Source organism: Halichoeres trimaculatus, unplaced genomic scaffold (assembly GCF_033239565.1).
Source record: "Halichoeres trimaculatus isolate MK-OKI-2021-1 unplaced genomic scaffold, fHalTri1.1 fHalTri1_scaffold_18, whole genome shotgun sequence".
Lineage (NCBI taxonomy): Eukaryota > Metazoa > Chordata > Actinopteri > Labriformes > Labridae > Halichoeres > Halichoeres trimaculatus.
This window is the reverse complement of record NW_027437196.1, coordinates 10469827-10490371: the sequence shown is the minus strand read 5'-3', so window position 1 is coordinate 10490371 and position 20545 is coordinate 10469827. Positions and strand designations below refer to the sequence as shown.

Sequence of the window (20545 nt, the reverse complement as noted above, 5' to 3'; positions counted from 1 at the left end):
GTACACTCAAAGTACACCGCAAGTTTCAAACCAGTGGAGTAAATCTGTCTGTGGAGGAGAATTATTAGATTACCAAAACGTGTTTAAGAAAACATCAGCAAGTAATTAAGCAGTGCTGCATTGTCCACAGGAGGCGCCAAACTTGACACAGACCTAAAGTTGCTCACAAGAGCTTTAAGTTTTATCTGCAGATTGATGCTTTTGATGCTAGTTGAAGGATTTTTATACTTTTAATGGTTTTTGTAATGACGAGTGTCACTTTAAACAACCAAAAAATGAGTGACGCTCATTTCTCAGAAAGATCGAAACCTAGATGTGGATGGAGGCTTTGTGAACGCACATTTTTAAGTTTGTCCAAAGGGGGGCGCCAAACTTTACACTGACCAAAGTTCCTCTTAGGGGCTTTATGTTTTATCTGTGGATGCTGGAAAAAGGATTTTCTACTTTTAATGGTTTTGATGACCTTTTCTTTTTGTGTCACTTTAAGCGCCCCCATGTGGACAAAGAAGTCTATCTCATAACTTTGAAGATCTCATCTTGAAAATAACGCAGTACTTCCTGAAAATAAATGTGTTGCAGTTTTTACGTTTTTTATTAAAATCAATTGGTATCTCTACAAAAAAAAAAAAGGATGAAAACAAAAACAAGTCACTGTGCAGTTCCTCTACTTTGCTCACTCAGAGGACCAGACGCTTGGGATGTGATTTATTATTTATTTCATAATTTAACCAGCACTACAGACATACAAACAACTTTTAGTGAAAATAATCCAGCGCTTATTCTGTTTTGTTTTTTTGCAATTTTTCCTGCTCACAAAGAGCAGGAGGTCAAGACAAACTCATTAAGTATGTACACACACTGTCTGACCCGAATGTACTGCAGTGTCAATATGTAAACTCAATTGTTTCTATGCTTCGGAGCTTCTGTAGTCAGCGCGATTAGCATCAGGGGGGTAATTGTACAACGGGTTGGCGAAAGACAGCTTGGCATCTTTCCAGGTGGAGGCCTGCTGTGGACGAATAAACACACAATGAGAAAATACATCACGGCGCTGACTTCTGCACAGATAATTGGAGTAAAAACCTAAAGGCTGAGGCAGAGGGGACTCACCTCCGCCTCCCTCCTCCAGGGGTAGACGCTGATTGAAAGCCCACGACCACCGCTCCTGCTGGGGTCAGCTCCTTGACAACTGCACGGCCTCTCCTGCAAGGATTAGGGTGAAGGAAAGGAAAACATGTGCATGAGGCTTTGGAGGAGATGAGATTTCATGTGTGAGAGCGCATGAAGTGCAGACGCCATTAAAACCAAATTGACCCTTAAAGCTTCTAAAAAACAACATCACATCATCTTCCAGCGGTGGATAAACACTGTTTTTGCTGCTTAGTCAAACAAGTGTTCAAACTTATCTGTCTGATATCACTTCACACCTACACCTCTCTATTTATAGCTGCGTCCTCTCCTGAAGCCACTTGAAAGCAAATATGTACAAACACCAGATACAGAGCAGACTGAAGACTATCGAAAGTGATCGGCTTTGACTGATCTCACAGTTTGTAAATTAAAATCTCTCCCAAATTATCGTAAAGAACAGCATGCAATCCAAACGACACTGTTACATCCACGAGAGTTTTCATCATCAGAGCCATGAAAGTCATCGCTTTCAACGCCACTCACAGTTTTATACAGGATGACACTCACTGCACGCCCACGTACGTTAAATGTGTGAGTTGGGACATATGGTCATTTTTAGAGACACACACACTCTCATAAAAGCCACCATCCAAATGGGCAAGCTGTGATTGTATCATCTCTAGAGCGGGGAGTCTTTTTCTGTAATAGTAGAAATAACAGCACCAGAAACAAAGCACGCAGAGTTTGGACACAATAATGAGGGGTGATGGATAAGGAGCAGATGGTTATGTGAATCAGAATCCCTGCAGGGTGAGTGTGAGCCCGCATAGCATTCATTGTCCAGCTTGTTACCTGGCCCCAACTAAAGCAAGAAAAAGTTGAATATTGATTCAAAGGTCATTTTCTTGATTCAAAAATAAGTGGTTTAGTGCCATAGTTATGGCAAACAATCTGATATTAAAGATGCTATGAGGAGGTTCTGTTTTGGTTGCACTCCCTCGCCACCTTGTGGCCTGGAGTCTCTGCACGCTGTCATAAATTACTTTTAGTGAGGCGTGTGTTTGTTTTGGAATTAAATGGAGAGCGGATCAAAACAAACTTTCATTTTTCAAAACAACTTTTTACTGCATACAGTGCGCTGAGGTAAGGAACTTCTCAGTAAAGTTATGTGGTGCTACGGTTTGAAACGTGACATCAAGCTTGCTATATGTTAGCGACATCGGCAGCCCTGCGCTCCAACGTATCTGTAGGCTAACGTGACAACAAGTAAGCACTGTCAGTTTGTAAGTAGTTAAGTAGCCGTTTATATTTAGTGTAGCTGACAGCACGGAGCTCTGAGACATGTCTGTAATGTGTAACGTTAGTAAATCCTCGTTAGCTATGTCCTGCCAGTCATCTACCAAGCAGAGCTAACGTAACCTCACTCTTCATTTTATTGATAGACTCTCGAGTTTGAACAGACCACTGCAGAATAACTGCTGACTGTGGGTTGGAATGAACATTATCACAAACAGTTTAGCCCCTGTGTTATAGAGTGATAAAGGCTAATTAGCCTTTAGCTTGGGCTGTATCACTCTTCCATTTAGCTTTCTTCTGCTCTTCTGTCCTTTATCTGTCTGACAGTTAGGCTCCTGTGTCCACCATCACTACAAAATTACACTAGCGAATGAAGTTTCAAAGTGAGAAGAGATACAACACAGAGATCTGTGTTTTTCTCTGCTAATAATGATTTCTGTGTTTAGTGTTGTCATAGAGACCTAGACGTGCTGTAAACCAATCCGGTCCTGGTTGACCCAAACTGGAAGCTAAGAAGTAGCAATTTAAAATAACATGTAACCAGCAGTTTTGGCACTGATAATCTCATTTTAAAGTGCTGATTATGATTGGGCATATTTCTAAAAAGGAGACTTTTTAAAGATCACTTTCAAACTCCTCATAGCCCCTTTAAAGAGGAGGTATGTTGCTTTCTTCATATTTTCGAAAAAGGATGTTAAGTCAAAATGATGGAGGTCTGTACTAGAGTGCAAGTGCAGGCATTCAAACTGCTACATATTCATGTGTTGTAGAAATCCCTAAATCTGTTCGTAAATGGCATTAAACAGACCATTTTATAAGGTCTTCACAAGATCTTTACGAGACTTGCTGAAATGATGAGGTCATCACATAACGATCTCCACATTTGCCAGTGTCACATTAAAGGAGCCAGCCTCAAACACCAAAATCTGTCCATAGACCTCCCCCCTGATAGGCCTCATAAGGGCTAGCCAATCAGAGGGAAAGGGGTTGTGGAGCAGGGATCCTTAAAGAGACAGCGGCTAAAACCAAACGTCTCAGACAGAGGCTAAAATAAGTGTTTTCTAAAGCACCAGAGTGGGAAAAATAGAGATTTTTTTAAAGCAGCAAATCATGTATGAACACTACAATGACACTAGATGGCAAGAATATAAAACACAATACCCCTTCTTTAAATTGAGCATTTAGATTCACCCCAATGTTAAAACTGAAAGTGTATTCATTAAAAGTCCTATAGCAATGAAAATTTCAGAATCATCCAAAACAAAAAAGGACATGCCATTTATTTATTTATTGATCACGAGACCCCGGTTTTCTTGATTCTTAAAGTGAAATAACAATTTGAGGCTTGAAACTATGCAACAGTTCTTAAAACCTAAAGCTCTTAAAACAGAACTAAGATGATCATGTACTTGACCTAACCACACATCTGATGCGACAAATTAGTTAAAATCCTGGTTAAACACAAGTGTTCCAGAATAAAATCCCCCAAATGTTGGAAAGATGAGTAAAATATGATGAAAAAAAAATTTAACGGTTTGGTTGGACCCACCTGCTCCATAAATCAGAGTCTATTGCTCTGTTATTGTATCTTCTGCTTTATATGCACTATTGTAACACAGAAAGACACACAAATACCCACTGAAGCCACAAAATCAATAAGCCGACATCAAAAATCTAATCAAGAAGAAAGGCTGGGCGATCACCTTCTGACCCCCTCTAATGTTACATCAGTTTATTGAATGAACTGGTGGAAAAATGAGTTTGTATAGCTGAGAAATCAAATGTTGTCTTAAAAGAATTTCATGTTGATTGATTAGACATTTTTTGTGCACTGACCTCTGCTCTGCAGTCAAAGGCTGGGTTATCCATCACACAGTAATCCATCAGGTGGGGCTTTCTGTGGGGACAAAGGCACTCATCACTGACATTATCATTAGAAAAATGAGCCACCTTTTCCTTCTGTAGTCACGACTCACTTTGAGAGGCGTTTTTTTGCGTATAGAGCCAGAACACACACAGCTACTCCGACTACGAGCAGCAGAAGTCCAATGCCGATGCCAACGTATACAGCCACTAAACAAGAGGGAGGGAGATTTAATTCTCACTTAGAGAACTACCTTTAATTAACTACAGAGACATTAACAGGGCATGCGAGGATACAGTGAATAAATTTCGATCAGACAGTTTAATAGAGATGAGTTGGGAGGTGCGTTTGTTTATTACCCAGCTGTGTGTCCTCTGGAGTGGGTGACGGTGTAGATTGAGTGGGTTTCTCCCTCAAGTGGCAGCGGTTACCCGTCCATCCTGGAGAACACCTGAAATCAGATCCCCAGTACAACACTGAGTCTTGCACTGACATACTGGGACAGAATATGACTTACAAACATTTATATACTGCTTGTTTACATTCTGTAACACTGTGAAGGGCAGTTTGCATTTATGATGAGTCAGCATTTTATCCTGTACCTCCAGTTAGCTTTACCATTCATCCTTTATAATCATAGCACATTACTGCTACTTAAGATTTTCAACATGTCACTGATAAAATCTAGCTAACTTTGCTAACCGTACACATTGCTAGCTAACTGTTTTAATCATTTATCCATCAAGCTAACATTTCCAACAGTGTATTTACCATGTTAAACAAACTATATTTACAGTTTGTATTACTTTAAGGTGACTATATCAACCCTCTGACCACTAATTTGAGTAAAAACTAAAATAACCATTACTCCTTCACTAAAGGCTAAACTTTTCAACAACCTAAACATTTAGCTATATTAAGCATAGCTATTTGCCAGCTTCTTAAAGGTCCCATATTATGCAAAAATCACTTCATTAAGTCTTTTAGTGAAATTTGTGGGTCTTTGGCTTTTCTCCCAGCCCACAAAATATGATATTTACTGACAAAACCTGTATGTAGTAGTTGTGAATGTTAAAATCCCGACCTAGAACAAGCTGTTTGGGTTTCAGGGATTTGCTGACGTCAGCGATTCCCTTTTTTGACCAATCAGGAGCAAGTCTGACCTGATTGGTCCACCGGAGCAGAACCCCCTCCCCGCCCACTCCTAGCTTTAGGAGCGGGGAGAATGCCAAAGTTGAAGAGCCATCACTGCTTTTTTTTTGGCTGTAAACAGCCACATAGTTCCATGCCCAAGCTTCTCATCGTGGAGGAAGACAAGACTAAGCTAGAGTTCATTTATCAAGGAAATGTTCCAGCTACACTCAGTAAAACTGTGCATGTGTGTGTTAATCACTTCACGGCTGACTGCCTTTCCAACTTTGGGCAGTACAACAGAGGGCTAGTGAATAGACTGGTCCTGAATCCAGGCGCATTACCAACCATCTGCTGCTCTCAGTGACATAGAAGAGCGGGGCGGTATCAGCAGTGGCTCATTAACATATGAAGGTCACACCCACTAAATCAGAGCGTTCTGAACAGAGGGGCTATGAGAGCCTGGAAACAATGCTGCTGTGCTTGATTTATTGGCTTTTTGGACCAAAACATGTTACTACCATTTCATGAAGACACCAATGATCCATATTAAACTGCAGAAAAGGAGCAGAATATGGGACCTTTAAACATTGTGTGGTGTTATCTATCTTGAACATACAGCCCTGTATGTAGCATTTTGACTATTGAAAATACTTGGTAATGCATTTAGCATTAGCGTTACTAGCCTTTTTTGTCCTTTGCTAACCATTTTACTTGTATTCATAGTTCATCATATATCAAGCATTTATTTACACACAAAGCTTAATCATTTGACAATTTGGGTTATAGCAAGCTATTACAAGAGGTAACATATTTTTAAAACTTCTAGCTAGCTTTAAAAATCTACCAAAATTCAAACTTGCTTTTTATAAAGCCAATAAATCATCACTTTTGATAGCATTATTGCCATTTATTTTAATTTCACAGCTTCCTTTAATCAACTGTGCATCACTTAAAGTTATAACTCAACTTGAAATCTCGTTTGAACATCCAAATAATTATTTATTTTCATATTAAATCAACTATTTCAACCTGGCCTGCCTGTAATGTGGTAGCGTTAACCCTACAGTATTGTATTTTAACCATCTACCTATTATTCTAACCATGTTAGAAGTGTTCCTGGCTTTCACATATGAGCAGTCATTGTGGTAAGTAACCCAAAGTTACCAAACATACTTTTGTGAGTTCTGCTGACAAACAAATGTGTAAACAAGTTTTCACACTGTATAGTGTGAGCAGGCATAAAGGTAAAATGAAATCTAAAGCTCAAACAGTTTATGAACATAAGTCACAAACTCACACCTGTAAATGATCATATAAAACTTTGAAGATAAGAACAATCCTGACGGGTGGCGAGATTTATCTGTCTGACATCCAACATGGAAACAGACCAACAGCAGTTTGGCCCTGAAGCTCCCCTTCCTCTCCAAAACTCTGCTCCAAGTCAACATCTGTTCAGTATCAGCTTGATTTCTAAGCAACACTGACCTTCTAATGCAAAACACACATCTCTCAGTACAATCAGACTGTGTCTTTATCATTCAGAGGGCGTCAGGGTGGGTATATGTATCGTGTGATGGTCTGGCCATGGCAGTGGGAGGTCCTTGGCCTGATTCCCTGGATGGAAGAACGTGTTGCAAATACCGAGACAGAGACGCTTTCCAATGCTGGCCTCAAGCTCTGCTATGGCAGAGCTGTTATCGATGCTGGAACCACCACAGGAGCAGTAAACCATGTGCGGTGAATAACGGTTAAGTCTTGTTGCATAATAAGAAAAGCGGTGGTGGCAGTGGCAGCGGGAGCAGACGGGAAGATAAATAATCAAGCACAAAGTGTTTGACTGGAGAAATGATGGATGCAGCAGCAGCGACATATCTTCAAACAAAAGTTGAGGCTGATATCACAAACAGCCCAACAGCATCAATGTGTTTTCTATTGTTGGCAGTTCTTTGTCACAAACATACAGATCAAACTTTTTGGAGATACATCAGAAAAGCATCTTTTTGTCTCAGCAGCTTGTCTGTTTTTCACTGACAGCAGCTGGCAGGCTGGGCTCCTACATGCACAGCAGCTTTTAAGCTAGCACAGACGTGTGTTTCTGTAGTTGTGGCTGGCTGAGGAGTGAGGACCACAAGAATCCTTAATAGACCAATGTGAATTTTCAGGTACATTTAAAATGCTGCCATTGACATTGTGCAACCATTTACTGCATTTTTTTTGTTAGTGGGGGGAGGAAGAGTCTGGCAAAGCTTGTCAAGCGAAATCATACTCGTAAAATACTGTGGGTGAGAGTGATGCGCTCTTTGGATGAGAATTTAGCATGGATATGAGGAGAAGATGTGAGACGACAGAGGCATGGTGAGAAACTGCAAGTCAGAAAAGTTCAGAGAAAGAGCGGCGCGATGGTGAGAAAAGATGACAGAGATCATGGAGAGGATCAAAGGATGGAGTGCCTGAGACAAACGTGATGAAAAAATTATGATTTGTCTGTTTTTGGAACAAAAAAAGAATGAGAGACAAAAGAAGAGAGTCCACTTTTCTTTGGTTGTTTTGGTATTTACATAGTCATAGAAAACAATATTATTTGGGTCTTGAAAGATTGTTCAAGATGAAAATTTTCAGAACACATTAATTTGCGGTGTAATTAATTAGATAATCTAAAGAATGCACCAAAGTGACAGCCCTAATCTACATTATTTCTGTATGGACACGCAGCGGTGAGTGATGAAGTTCAACAAATCCAAACACAGATCCTCTGTCACTGATGATCACCTCTCAGCTGTTCTTCACAAAGCCACCTCAGAGATTCAGACAGAATTCAATAAACTTGTTCAAGCCCAAGACAGACTAGATTTGTCTCACTGAAAGGGAAACATAAAGTGAAAAACAATGAAGTTGTTGTTTTTTGTATCAAGTTGTTTTAAAGTTTTAGTGTATTTGTGAAGACCAGCAAGCTCAACATAAAATGTAAAACTAATGCAATAATGGTTTTTGTTTTTATTTTTTATTACTTATATATGAGTATTTTCCCATTTGACCTTCACCACAAGTTCACATATTTACAGAATATCCTCAAAATAGAGCATTTTACAATGGGAAAAAATTCGTATTAAGCAGAATTAAGTTCATGTTATTGTTGGTGTGGCCTTCTGACACAATTCAGGTTTTCCATGTGGCCCCTTGTAAAAACTAATTACCCATCTCTGCCATAAGCAGTACAATTTTCCCAATTCATGTGTCAGCATGTAGACGCCTGTCAGGGTGAGCAGGACCATGATACTTAGCAGGGGGATCCTGCTCACCTTGAGTTCCAAGTTGTAAAACCATCTGTTTTAACAGACATAGAAAACTGACATGTTTATTAAGTCTTGGAAAGCCAAGAAAAAAAATCCAAAGCACTCCCTTTAAGAAAGGATGATTGCTTCTTAGTGTTTTGGCATCAAGCCTGCATTATAGAGTCAAAGGTTGAATAGGAATAACATCCATGCTTCTTTTAAATCTTAATTAATAATGTGAACTGATTAGGGGTGTGCAAATAAATTCTTCTTTTCATAATTCTGGGGGTGTTTTAACGTCTTAAACCTAAAAGAAGAGTTTGGGGAAAGCCATACACTGCAAAAAACTGAAATCTTATCAAGTGTTTTTGTCTTTTTTTTTTAAAGTAAAAATTGTCTTATTATACTCGATATGAGCCACTTTCAACTGATCAATCCAGAAAAATGTCTTGTTTCAAGTTATCAGAGTACAAAAATGAGGTTTTAATTGCTTGTAAACAGTAAAAAGAATCTGCCAATGGAACAAGAAAAAATTGCTTGAACATTTCCTTGAGACAAGAACAATGTCTTAATACAAGTAACTTTTCTCTTGTTCCATTGGCAGATTTTTTTTACTGGTTACGAGCAATTCAGACCTCATTTTTGTCCTTAAATAACTTTAAACAAGACATTTTCTGGATTGGTCATGTGAATTTGGCTCATATTGAGTCTAAAAAGGAATTTTCTAATGAAAATAAGACAAAAACACTTGATAAGATTTCAGTTTTTGCAGTGTATGACAAAGGAGCATGAGCAAAGCTGCCTGCTACAGCTTCTGGACATAAGACTCCCATTGTAGCTTCTGACCTCTAACCTTACCAAGACATTGTAAAATAAAACTATCACACCTTTATAAACAATAAAAAGTTATCTAAGCAGAGATTAAGTTATCTGTTCAGATATAATTTAATGTTTTTAGATCTTAATCATACTTTTTGTTGTTATGCTGTTGTCTTTGTTTTGCGCAGTCTACTTTCTAAACACCTGGAGAGTTTGATAAAGTAGTTAGCATTGAGCTGAATTATGCTGTGAGATTTGTAAAAGCAAAAATTAAATTAACATAATTTTATTTCTGTAGGAAACACACAATGGCTTAAAAAAAAGTATCTAGTCTGTGGTGGAAAACGCCACCTCCTGACACCAGCATGAACAAACCTTTGATTGAGGATTCACTGGTGCATAATGATGTTTGCAGATCCAGCAGCCAGTCTCATCGCTGCAGTCTTACTTTCATAATGAAATATCTCATTGCAGTCATTCCAAGCTGCTGATGCAGACAACTAGATTCATGAGCTCAGTGAAAGAACAAAACTCCAGCAGAGCGATCACAGTGTGCGTCTCGGTTTTTGGTGAAAGCAGCCACAGCAGATTTATGTGTATATCATCTGATTTTTTTTTTGATCCAACCAGTAAGACCACTGGCACATGGGCTGTGTGTAAAGATTGACCGGGAGAATCTGTGAAAGATTCCCAGGAAACATTGTGCTGGTGGATAAATGAAGGCAGAGACACTCGGGTTGAGCGCTGGGGGGAGGATAAGCAGATTCACACATGCTTCATGGAGCGTGTCTTTTCCAGGGAGAAAAAACAAGACTGATGGGATTTCCATGTTTTAAGTCCGGTAAAAGAAGAGATAAAGGGTTGGGGGAGGAGTGGGAAGAAGAGACAGGATAGTTATCTTTGTTGTGTGTTTTTTTTAACTTACACGCAAACAGGCCCGTGTGTCTCCACGAGGCATGAGCCATCATTCAAGCAATAGAGCTGAGGACAAGCTGAAAATCACACAAAAAAACAAATTAATATCACATAAACAATCATGTTTTCTCTCTTTTCCCCCAGACAAGAAACAGACGATCAGTGAAACAGTGACATCTTAACATGAAACTAGTGAGTTATGCTGCCAGGAGAGCATCATCCATTAACCTCAGCCGCGAACACCAGCCTCTGCATTAAACCCTGTTTGCACATGTGATGACAAATACCCCTCCTGCCACAGGTTGTGTGAGGGTTATCAGGGCTGCCTTTTAAATAATCATCATGTTGGAAACACCATTATGAAAACCTGAAGCTCCGGTCAGACTCGATAAAGTGACTTTGGCAGTAAACGCGGGTTAAATGTGAGGTTTGGTCTTTCATCCTGAGAAATGCAGGGAAGCAGGGCTCCTAATGGAGCTTGGCAGCTTGCAGTAACCTTTGAGGTGTGCTCTGAGGACTAAACAGGGAGATTTTTTTCTTTGCTGGGACTTAGCAGACGTGGAGGAAAATGGCAACGCTTGAGCCAAAACTGGTGAGAAATGAGAGACATTGTGTGTTTTCAGATATGAATAGCTAAATCAGCATTTAAATGACATGTTTTGGAACAAACAGAGGGAGGAAAAACACTGTGTCACCCTGCTTAAAGGTTTTAGGGGAGTTTGGATGCAGGGGTGTGTCCATTGTGTGAGTAAAACAAGTGTGAATGACATTTATTACCCTCCACCGCTGTAACCCCAAACAGGATAAGCATGTATGATTAAAATGGACTTCCGTGCTTCATCAAACTGTTAAAATTACATTTTAGTGAGGACTTCAAGTAAAAAATAGGATTATTTTCTTGCAATCCTGTTCTAGGAGCTCCCTGCCCTTCCACATGCAAGGCAGGGGGAGCATTAGCAAAGACCCCCAGGGGTACAGATGAGCAGCACACACGCCCTGCCTCCAACCGAAGCTAAGAAAACACTTTAACCAGCCCAGCAACCACCTGTGGCAACGGGTTTCTACGTGGGAGAGACTAGAGAGCCATGCACCTGACTTAACATGTTAGCACAAGCAAACCATGGGTATATGACACATACCAACTCAAGTCGCTCTTTGTATTGAGCTGCTCTCCAAGTTCCTGAAAGCAAGTGACAGTCAAGCCAAGCCTCACCCTCGTTTTAGAAAAAGCTTTATCTATTTCGTTTTACTTTGGTTGTGTTTTTCTTCCTCCGTGCTACGTCCACTATTATATCTGCTCGGGATAGCCTCTTTCACTCTCTATCATCAACATGCTGAGTCACTTACACACTGTGATTGATTGAGGATTGAAAAGTTGGCATTCTGTTTTTAAGTAAAATCCTGTAGACCCTACCTTTAATGTGTAAGGACTATATTCCAATCACAGAGCAGTTCAAGGGAAAACTACACTGATATTATGAAAAGATGGAATCTCAGAAGGACATAAAACAATGCCACTGAAGAGGATTACTATCTCTCAAATCACTGTTTGAGCATCAAGGTCAGAAAATCATGAAATGGTTCACAGCAGAAAGCTCGAAAGGAGATGGTACGTAAAAATGTGTTACCATGGCAGCTGGATTCATCAGAGCGAAACGGCGGACAGTCAACAGTGTGGTCACATCGCCTTTCAAGAGGAAGACAACCAGGCCAGCCTTCACACACCAGTTCTCCCAGCTCACACTGCAGCAAAGCTGCTGGGAAATAAAACGAGAGGCCCTGAAATTGTCGTAACATGAAAAAGGGTTGCACAGGGTGTCTTAGAGGTGTATCTACAGATCCCTGTGAGGACACTGCACAGGATAAGAGAGCTCTCAGAAGTTCTCAGCAGGGCGGGAACTGGAACAGTTTCTGTTTGGTAAAAAACAAGCTGGAGATCTTCTGAGAAACTGGCACAGAATACCAACAGAGCTTAAAGACATTTGTATGTCGACCACATATCTGTGTGACTGTGAAAATGTGATTTTACTTTTGCAGTTTCAAACACTCTTTGACACAATCTTTTTGAAAGTGTGCCCCATACTTGTTCAACATCTACTCACGGCAGCTGTACTCGTCCTCTCCATCGGGACAGTCTGGGACTCCGTCACAGCGCAGAATGGACGGGAGGCAGAGGTCATTCAAACACTGGAAATGTCCAAAAGAACAGTTGCCCTGAGGAGGAAGAGTACCAGGCACCACAGAGGGACAAAACTCTTCATCTGACTGGTCAGCACAGTCCGGCTCTCCGTCACACCTCCAGCTTTCTGGGATACACTGAAAGGAGTACACACAGCGGTAGTGGTCCACAGCACAGGTCAGAGGTGGTGGAGTCAAGGGTCCTGGAATGGGAGAGAACAAAAAGACGCAACCAGAGTGTTTCAGTCAGTTTCACTCTCCATGAATTAATACATTATTTTCATGCAGTTAGGTAAGCTTGGTGGAATGGCTCTGTTCTGGGACTTCCCTTCCCTTCCATGTGCTAACGTAGAACGCTTGAGGTGGGTAGAGCATCAGTTAGTCCCGATCATCATAATCCCAATAGCCATAAGTTTTGGATGGCAATGAAATAACTTAAATCAGAATCATTAGTGGTAAAAAGTAACAGCGGTAACAACACAATAAAAGCCAAGGCAGGGAGAGCAGCAGGAAAGACCCCCAGGGGTAAAAATTACATATATACAAGCAGTGAGTTGAATTTAGCAGTATGGCTTTTTATCTGAAACTCCCTGCCCTTCCAGGTGCTTAAATGGAATGCCTAAAATGGGGATGGCACAACTCGTCTGTATTTCATATGCAATCATGTAAAACCAAGGCAGGTAGAGCAGCAGTTAGTTTTTATTATCATTATCAGAAAATCAAAGTTACGTTTTAGATGGTCACAAATTGACTTAAACCAGAAACGTTGGTAAGAAAAGCAATAATGTAAAAAAAATACATTAAATGCCAAGGCAGGTAGAGCAGCAGCAAAGACATCCTGCAGGAATAGATTAAACATTTAGCTGCAGTGACTTAAAATTAGCAGTATGGCTTTGCTTGTAGAGCTCCCTGTCCTTCCGGGAGATTGTGTGGACCACCTTCCTTGGATTTCATGTGCACACTTGAAAAGCTAAGGCAGGTAGAGCAGCAGTTAGTCTACGGTATCATTTTTCAATCAGGAAGAGAAACAACACAGAGGACTCAAAAATCAAAATGTTCAACAGCACAGTGATTCAGTTAGCATTGACTATTCAACAAAACTTGAAATACTCTGAATCCCTTTTTAAACTAACATCATTTAACTTTAAAACACTGCATTACAGATTGGTCTAGTTGTTTAATTAACCTTCACACTCCACGTTGTTCAAACATGACTGACATTTATCGACTGAGATCAAACTCCTGCTTCAGCCAGAAGCCTCAGAGGATGTTTCAAGATTTAGGGAGGTATGTTAATATTCCATTTAAGAGCTGGCTCAATAAAAACTAAGCAAAGAAGTTATTCAGGGTAAAAGGAGAGCAGCAGGGTGGAAGCGAGGAAACAACACAACATAAATGTAATTGCTTTCAGCCCCCCATTGCCCTCTGCCCAGTCCCACGGCGCTGACCCGGTCTCCACTGTGAATTTCATACGGACATACAGGGCAACAGGCTCCATTAACTCCCCACACTCTACCCGAGGGTACAGACAATTTATATGGAAACAGCGCAGAGGAGCACAGACGCTGGTGGACAAAAAATGTGGAAAAAGAGGAAACAGGAGAAGGTGAAAATTGAAGGGAAAAGGCATGAAAAATGAGCATGGCGCTCTGAGGAGAGGAAATGAAGGAAAATCAAGAAACCAAACAGATGGTTACATTTTTTATAAAAGAGTCAAAAAGGAAAACTGTTGCTCGACCTTCTTCCATGCAGTCTGCAGTGTAGGAAATGTCATCCAAGGCAATGTCTGTCCACACGTCTCCACCCGCCTCCGCCTGGAAGGTCACTCTGAAAGGTGCCGGGTTGGAAAGTATGACATTGGCGTATGTCCATTGGTTGCCATGATTTCCTGTGGTTGCCCACATCAGCAGACTGGTTCCACTGGGACCAGCAGTGTAGATCTGTGGGGTGGGAAACAAAACCTTTGATTGTGTGTTCAATCATCCTGTTGGTCCCCTAAAACCTACAAAATCATGTCTGATTTACTTATTGGACTGCTTTACATCAGCACATCAGGAGTCTGGCGTTTACATTTTTGTAGAGCAAAGATGAACTCAACACTTTGCCTCTAGCTTGTTCACAGACTCCTGGCTTACATCCCTCCCCCTAATTAAATCTCGAATGGCCATGAAATCACTCACAAAGGTCTATTTGATTTAGCATGTTAACTCAATTCCTTGGAAAGCGAAACAAAAAGACTTATTGGGAGATTGATCAACATTAACACATACGACTAAATGTATGAACACCACACTGTTGATCAATAAAAGCTGGTTTGCTATATGCAAACCCCTAAATTATGTTTGGAAATAACCTCACAATGAAAGACGTGTATGGTAAACACTGAGTATAAGGGATGGTTACAGGGAACGTGTTGTCATATACTCAAGTTACTATAATTAAGTTGCATTTTTGTGTACTTGAGTTACTACTAAACTATTGTTACTATTATTATACGACTATTAATTAATTACTATTACACTTGTAATCATATTACAGAGTTTCCCCTCAGGGATAAATAAAGTGGTAACACTTTACAATAAGGGTTTCTAAATTGACGTTAATCAGTAAACCATATGCAGTAGACATTAGTTAAATGCTTATTAATGCATTAAAATATGTTAGTTAATGTTAAGTAATGCATAATAATGATTATTCAAATCTAATAAAATGAGAATTAATGCTTTATAATGCCTTAATAAATGTTAATTAAGGGACCCTCGTTATAAAGTGTTCCCTAAAAAGTATGTTCTATTCTATTCTATTCTAATTGTAGTTTTTTAGTGAGTAGTTTTTGAAACTAGTACTTTTCCTCTTATCTGGGGTTACAAAAGTCCAGAAATGTTTTATGTTGGAAAATTTCCATGGGAACTTAAGGGAATTTATATTAACTTCATTAATCTGGTCATATACATCTATAAATGTATAAACATTTTGGTTTGTTACAAGCAGAAATGCTTGCCAACATGTCTAATGCAATATTTTGAAATCAAGTTGATAACAAGAAAAAAAACTCTGACAATTTCTAAAATGTTCAAGCCAAAATTTCTCAGGAATTATCAGAAAAAATCCACTGACTGTAACAAAACCCTGAAACTTTTCACATACCTGGGTTATAATTCCCATGGAAATTTTCGGAAAACTTCCCTGTTTTTCCATAAATTTTACCTCAATAATAAAGAATCAACCCAAAAGTTTTATCGGTAGGAAGTTCTTTATGTCATGAATTTTCATACTAAAAAGGTTTACGTAGTGAATCAGATTGTCTTGACTCATTTTGTTCATTAGTCATGCCTCTCCTCTCATTTCACGCCACTTCACTTCTTCCCCTGAGGTTTTCCCACCATTTTGATATTGATCCCCATTCCTCACTGTTTCCTCCTGCCCCAACACCTCTTGTATAAAATCTGCGTCTCCCCTTGTCTTGTGCCAGATTGTCAATCATGTGTCCACCCGCCATTCTTTCCAAGCCTTGTGAGAAGTTAATTTTTCAACATTTTGATTTTGTCCAGTTGGAAACTGGTGTTTTTCTGTTGTAACTTTGCTTGAGAAGTTTTTCCCAGTTCACCTGCAATTTCTTAATTTCTTCTTTCTTAGTTTCCAGTCTTCAGGCTGTGATTTTGATTTGACACTTTGTTTATCCAGTCTTGAAAACAAAGAGCATATTTTTGTGATGCACCCCAAAGACTTGCTTTTGGGTCTCTTTCTCTTATCCTTATCAATTATAGAGTGAAAGGTGTTAAAAACTTTTTAAAAGATTTATTACTTCTTTATTATTGGGATGCATTTTGGTGACATAGTTAAGTTTCAGCACATTTGTGAACATCTAGCACACGGCTACATGTAGAGTTTGACATCCCTCGGTGAACATCAAACCAAATTAGTTGTTTTATTTTTACATTTGCTTTTTGTTTTTGTTTCCTTGAAATTACCTCAGCTAACAAAGAAGCCTAAAAAAGGACATGAAAGATGGATATGATAATGAAGTTTGCGAGGTGTCACGCTTTGATCGATCATTTCCTGGCAGGGGGGGACTTTCATTTCTCCCAGTAAGTAGCAGCTGATTGACAGTAAGCGAAGTTAATGTAGTGAGAAGAACAGTAAGAACCAAATTAAGCCTTCAGGATGACTGTGATGAATCATCTGACGGCAGAATGACAGTAAATAAAAATATGTTTGGAAGCCAGACGCTCACAAAGGAAGACTTTGAATTATTTATGGAAATGTGGCTCAGGTTTAATCACCTTCAGCGTTCCCATCCTGTCAGAGCCGTGCATGTAGAACCAGAAGCGAAGGCGACATCGGCCGATACTGGCTGGAAACGGGCTCCTGGTGGTCATTTTGGCGACATCACCTTCCCTCTGAGGGGCTGAGTGTATGTACAGGAAGTTTCCCCCACCACCTTTGGAGATACAGTACAGAACACCCTATAGTCATAACGGGATAAGGCTGAATAAGAATGAAGAAGCACAGCTTATTTTTCAGAAAAGAAAATGAAAGAAACCAGAAAACGTTTCCTATATGCACGATATTTGGACAAAGGAAAGCGTCAGTGCTGTTGAGAACTTGCACAGCCTGAAGCTAAAAGCTGCAGAGCTTCTTCAGATCGGCTGAGCTCGGTTATGAGGCGATATCTGTGTAAGACCAGAACAAAGTGGGAGTTTTCCACATGAGTTAAAGAGGATTTAAGGCCTCTTTAATCCCCAGCGCACAAATAAAACCCCGCTCTCTATTGCAACACTGAATTCTTCCCCACTGACACAAAAAATAAGAATCAGACTTGAGTCTGCATCGATTCTAATAGAAGAAAACGTTTTTTCCCTGTGTTCACACAATAAATCTGGGCTCATGTCTCTAGTGTGTTATATATGTGTGTGTGTTCAGGGAAGGTGTATTGATCGGCTCTGAGGTGAGATCACAAGTTCAATGTCCAGATTCATCTCTCAGATCGATAAACTCAACCCACCAATCAGGAACGAGTGAGATCGCCTACAGCAAACTGAAAAAGGACGTGTGGTTTATGATCTAAACACACTTTTCTCAGACTATTATTACATCACCACATGTACACACAACATATCTTCCACTTTCAAGTAAAAAAAAAAAGAGTTTATTTGAACATCTGCGTGATCTGCATCAAAGTAATGCAATTAACAAACAGCAAAATTAGTGTTCTAATTAAACTGCTTTACTTGCCTTCTGCTGCTGCTCTCCCTGCAAACTCCTTCTAATCTGCTGTGTCTGATTTTATCAGTGTCATATGTATAACCACTGATGCCTGCCCCATTCTGTACCACTGGGAGGGGGTCTTTGATGATGCTCTGCCTGCCTTTGCTTTTCATTAGTGCAGATGAAAGAGAGGGGAGGTGTTCTCTAGGGATGGGAATCGAAAACCGGTTCCTGTTGAGAATCAATAAGAAATGTTTCAATCCATCGATATCGTTAGCTTTTGTGCTTAACGATTCCTTTATCAATTCTTTACATTGTGCCGGAGACGCCGGTCTTTATGTTGACTAGTCTGCTGCAGCTATCTTAGCTTAGCCGTTAGTTAACGTTTCTGAAGAAAACTCTGGTTCAGGATTTTCAGCTTGAAGTTTTACTGAAGAACTGACTTCATAAAGAAATGTACATCACTCTCTCTCAGGAGACTCATATTCAGTACATTCTAAATGGTATAAATCACCTTATTTACCAAAAAACAAAATAGCGCAAGCTTAATGCTCTTTGTAAAAAATACTGAGAATTTCAAATGTCCAAAGCTAACAGGCAATTGAAAGGCTCATGGCTGACCTCTAACTACGGAAAGTTTCCAAACAACTCAAACCATTGCTATAACCACTTTGAGACACTAGATGGCCTACTTGAATTATTGATATATTACAACACAGTACAACAACTTCACATTGTGTGCAATTTTTACCTGTTTCTGTATAATTATACCCAGAAATATCCAGACTCAGGGACCAATTACATTTTATTCACTTACAGTATAAACTCAATTAAATGTTGCTGACACAGAAAACCTGTGAAGCTACTTTTTGTGACAAGAAAATTCACAACAGGAATTGATAAGGGAATCGATAAAGAATCAGATTGATAAGCAGAATTGTTCAGGGCATTGGTACTGATGAAATCCTATCAATTCCCATCCCTAGTGTTCTCTCCCCTCCTTGGGCTTTGGCATTCCACATTGGCACGTGGAAGGGCAGGGGGCTCCCAGAACAGGGCCATACCACATTTTAATTGCAAGTAATTAGTTTTATTATTTTGACAGAAGTGGTCATTTACTGAAATTTAGTTTTGGTCCCAATTCAAACCAACATTATGATAAAGTTGTCACTCATTTCATGTTCTGCTAGGATGATACTTTGTTTGGTTTAGGAATTTAAAAAAAGGTCAGGAATGGGACCATATAGCATATGGCATTCCACTTAAGCATGTGGAAAGACAGGGAACTCCTAGAACAAAATTCATACCACCAGATTTAACTAATGCATGGCTCTGGGATTTCACTGATTCCCACCAGAAAGAAAACTTTTAGGTGATTACTACCAGCCAATCACAACACTACACAGCCACATTTTGCAGAGATGTTTAATATAAATTAGCAAATTTTGCAAAGGACAAAAAAAGTCACCAACATTTTTGAGCATCATTTCTTTTATTCTTAATTTGGTTTTGGTTTAACTGTGTAATTGAGATCCTTATGAGTCCTCCTTGTCCTGACATTTAGCCTTACTGGTATGATTTACTTGATAACCTTTATGGGCAGTTTTGGGGCCTGGGTCTAATTAAGAACTTGGTAGAAGTTGTGATTCTTCCCAGAGATGTGAAAAAATTAACACTGACCTTTAGCCTTACTTGAAAAAGAAACAGGATTTCACCAGCAGACAAAATAACATAAAAAAGAGCTCTTTGCTCGACCAGGGTCATTTCTACTTCATGATTTACTCTTAATTATCAGAGGAAGGAATCTTTTGATACATCATCCGAACACAAGAAACTAATAAGTCCAAAGCTGTTAAGCTCAGTTTGACTCATGCTGACATTGACCAGGATGTGTTATTAACCCGGGCTTCACATGCTTATCAGAGGCTCCAGCTTTCAAGTTGTAATGAAAAAGGAGCAGCACAGAGAGGGAAGGAAAGCATGGAAGATGCCAGAGGGATGTTCTTGACATTATGACATGTTTTCTGGCAGAATTTTTGATTTTCGAATGAGTTTTATATCAAAGATGCACCAAGATTCTATTTTTTTCACCGATATTTTGGCAGTTTTATCATTTGAATTAATTGTGGGGGGGTTTTGCAGCTGAGAGCCTGAAAGTGGAATATAATCACTGTGTATACTGATGCTTTTCTGGATAGCACTTTGATTGTAGGAACTTAAAGTGTTTAAATGTAATCACAGCAGTGTTTGCAGCAGAGCTGGTATTTACCAGGACTGTGGTCAGCAGGCGGTCCAGCTCCTGGAGTCTCACTTCGACGACCAACCCTCCAATCAAAGTCATCATCAGCATCCTGCGAGAGCTGGCACTCATCCTCCCACTGGTTTTCATCCATGTTGAAATCACATGCCCCCGGTAAGCTGGATATGTGAGCTGTAAGTGGGGGAAAAGCGAGGAATCGGCGTTGAGCGCACATTTTCTGATTAACTACAAAACGCTTCACCGCCAATTTCCCAGAAAACCTGTTTCTCCTCACCGCAGTCCGTCTCGTCTGATCCATCCGTGCAGTCGGCCTTGTTGTCGCACACCAGGTGGGATTCGATGCAGTGACCGCTGTGACACACAAAGTCTGTGACTGCGGGACAACTGGCTGGCTGCACAGCATCTAAAACACACACACACACACACACACACACACACACACACACACACACACACACACACACACAC

At 39.9% G+C, this 20545-nt stretch overlaps 1 protein-coding gene across 2 annotated transcripts in view; it reads right to left on the bottom strand.

Annotated features, from left to right (window-relative positions):
* Positions 1-710: 710 nt before the first annotated feature.
* The window catches only part of malrd1 (MAM and LDL receptor class A domain containing 1), an 83072-nt gene continuing 63237 nt past the window's right edge, over positions 711-20545 (bottom strand). Inside the window, exons 22-33 of one of the 2 annotated variants that reach the window (XM_074693557.1) lie at positions 20352-20480; positions 20087-20248; positions 16893-17050; positions 14348-14549; positions 12534-12812; positions 12060-12188; positions 10442-10508; positions 4651-4742; positions 4404-4500; positions 4264-4324; positions 1111-1203; positions 711-1009 (exon numbers count right to left, since the gene is read on the bottom strand). In XM_074693557.1, the coding sequence (XP_074549658.1) occupies positions 908-1009; positions 1111-1203; positions 4264-4324; positions 4404-4500; positions 4651-4742; positions 10442-10508; positions 12060-12188; positions 12534-12812; positions 14348-14549; positions 16893-17050; positions 20087-20248; positions 20352-20480 (1571 nt within the window). In that variant the 3' untranslated portion in view covers positions 711-907. The remainder of the gene's footprint in view (positions 1010-1110; positions 1204-4263; positions 4325-4403; positions 4501-4650; positions 4743-10441; positions 10509-12059; positions 12189-12533; positions 12813-14347; positions 14550-16892; positions 17051-20086; positions 20249-20351; positions 20481-20545) is intronic. The other variant, XM_074693558.1, reaches the window with a different exon arrangement.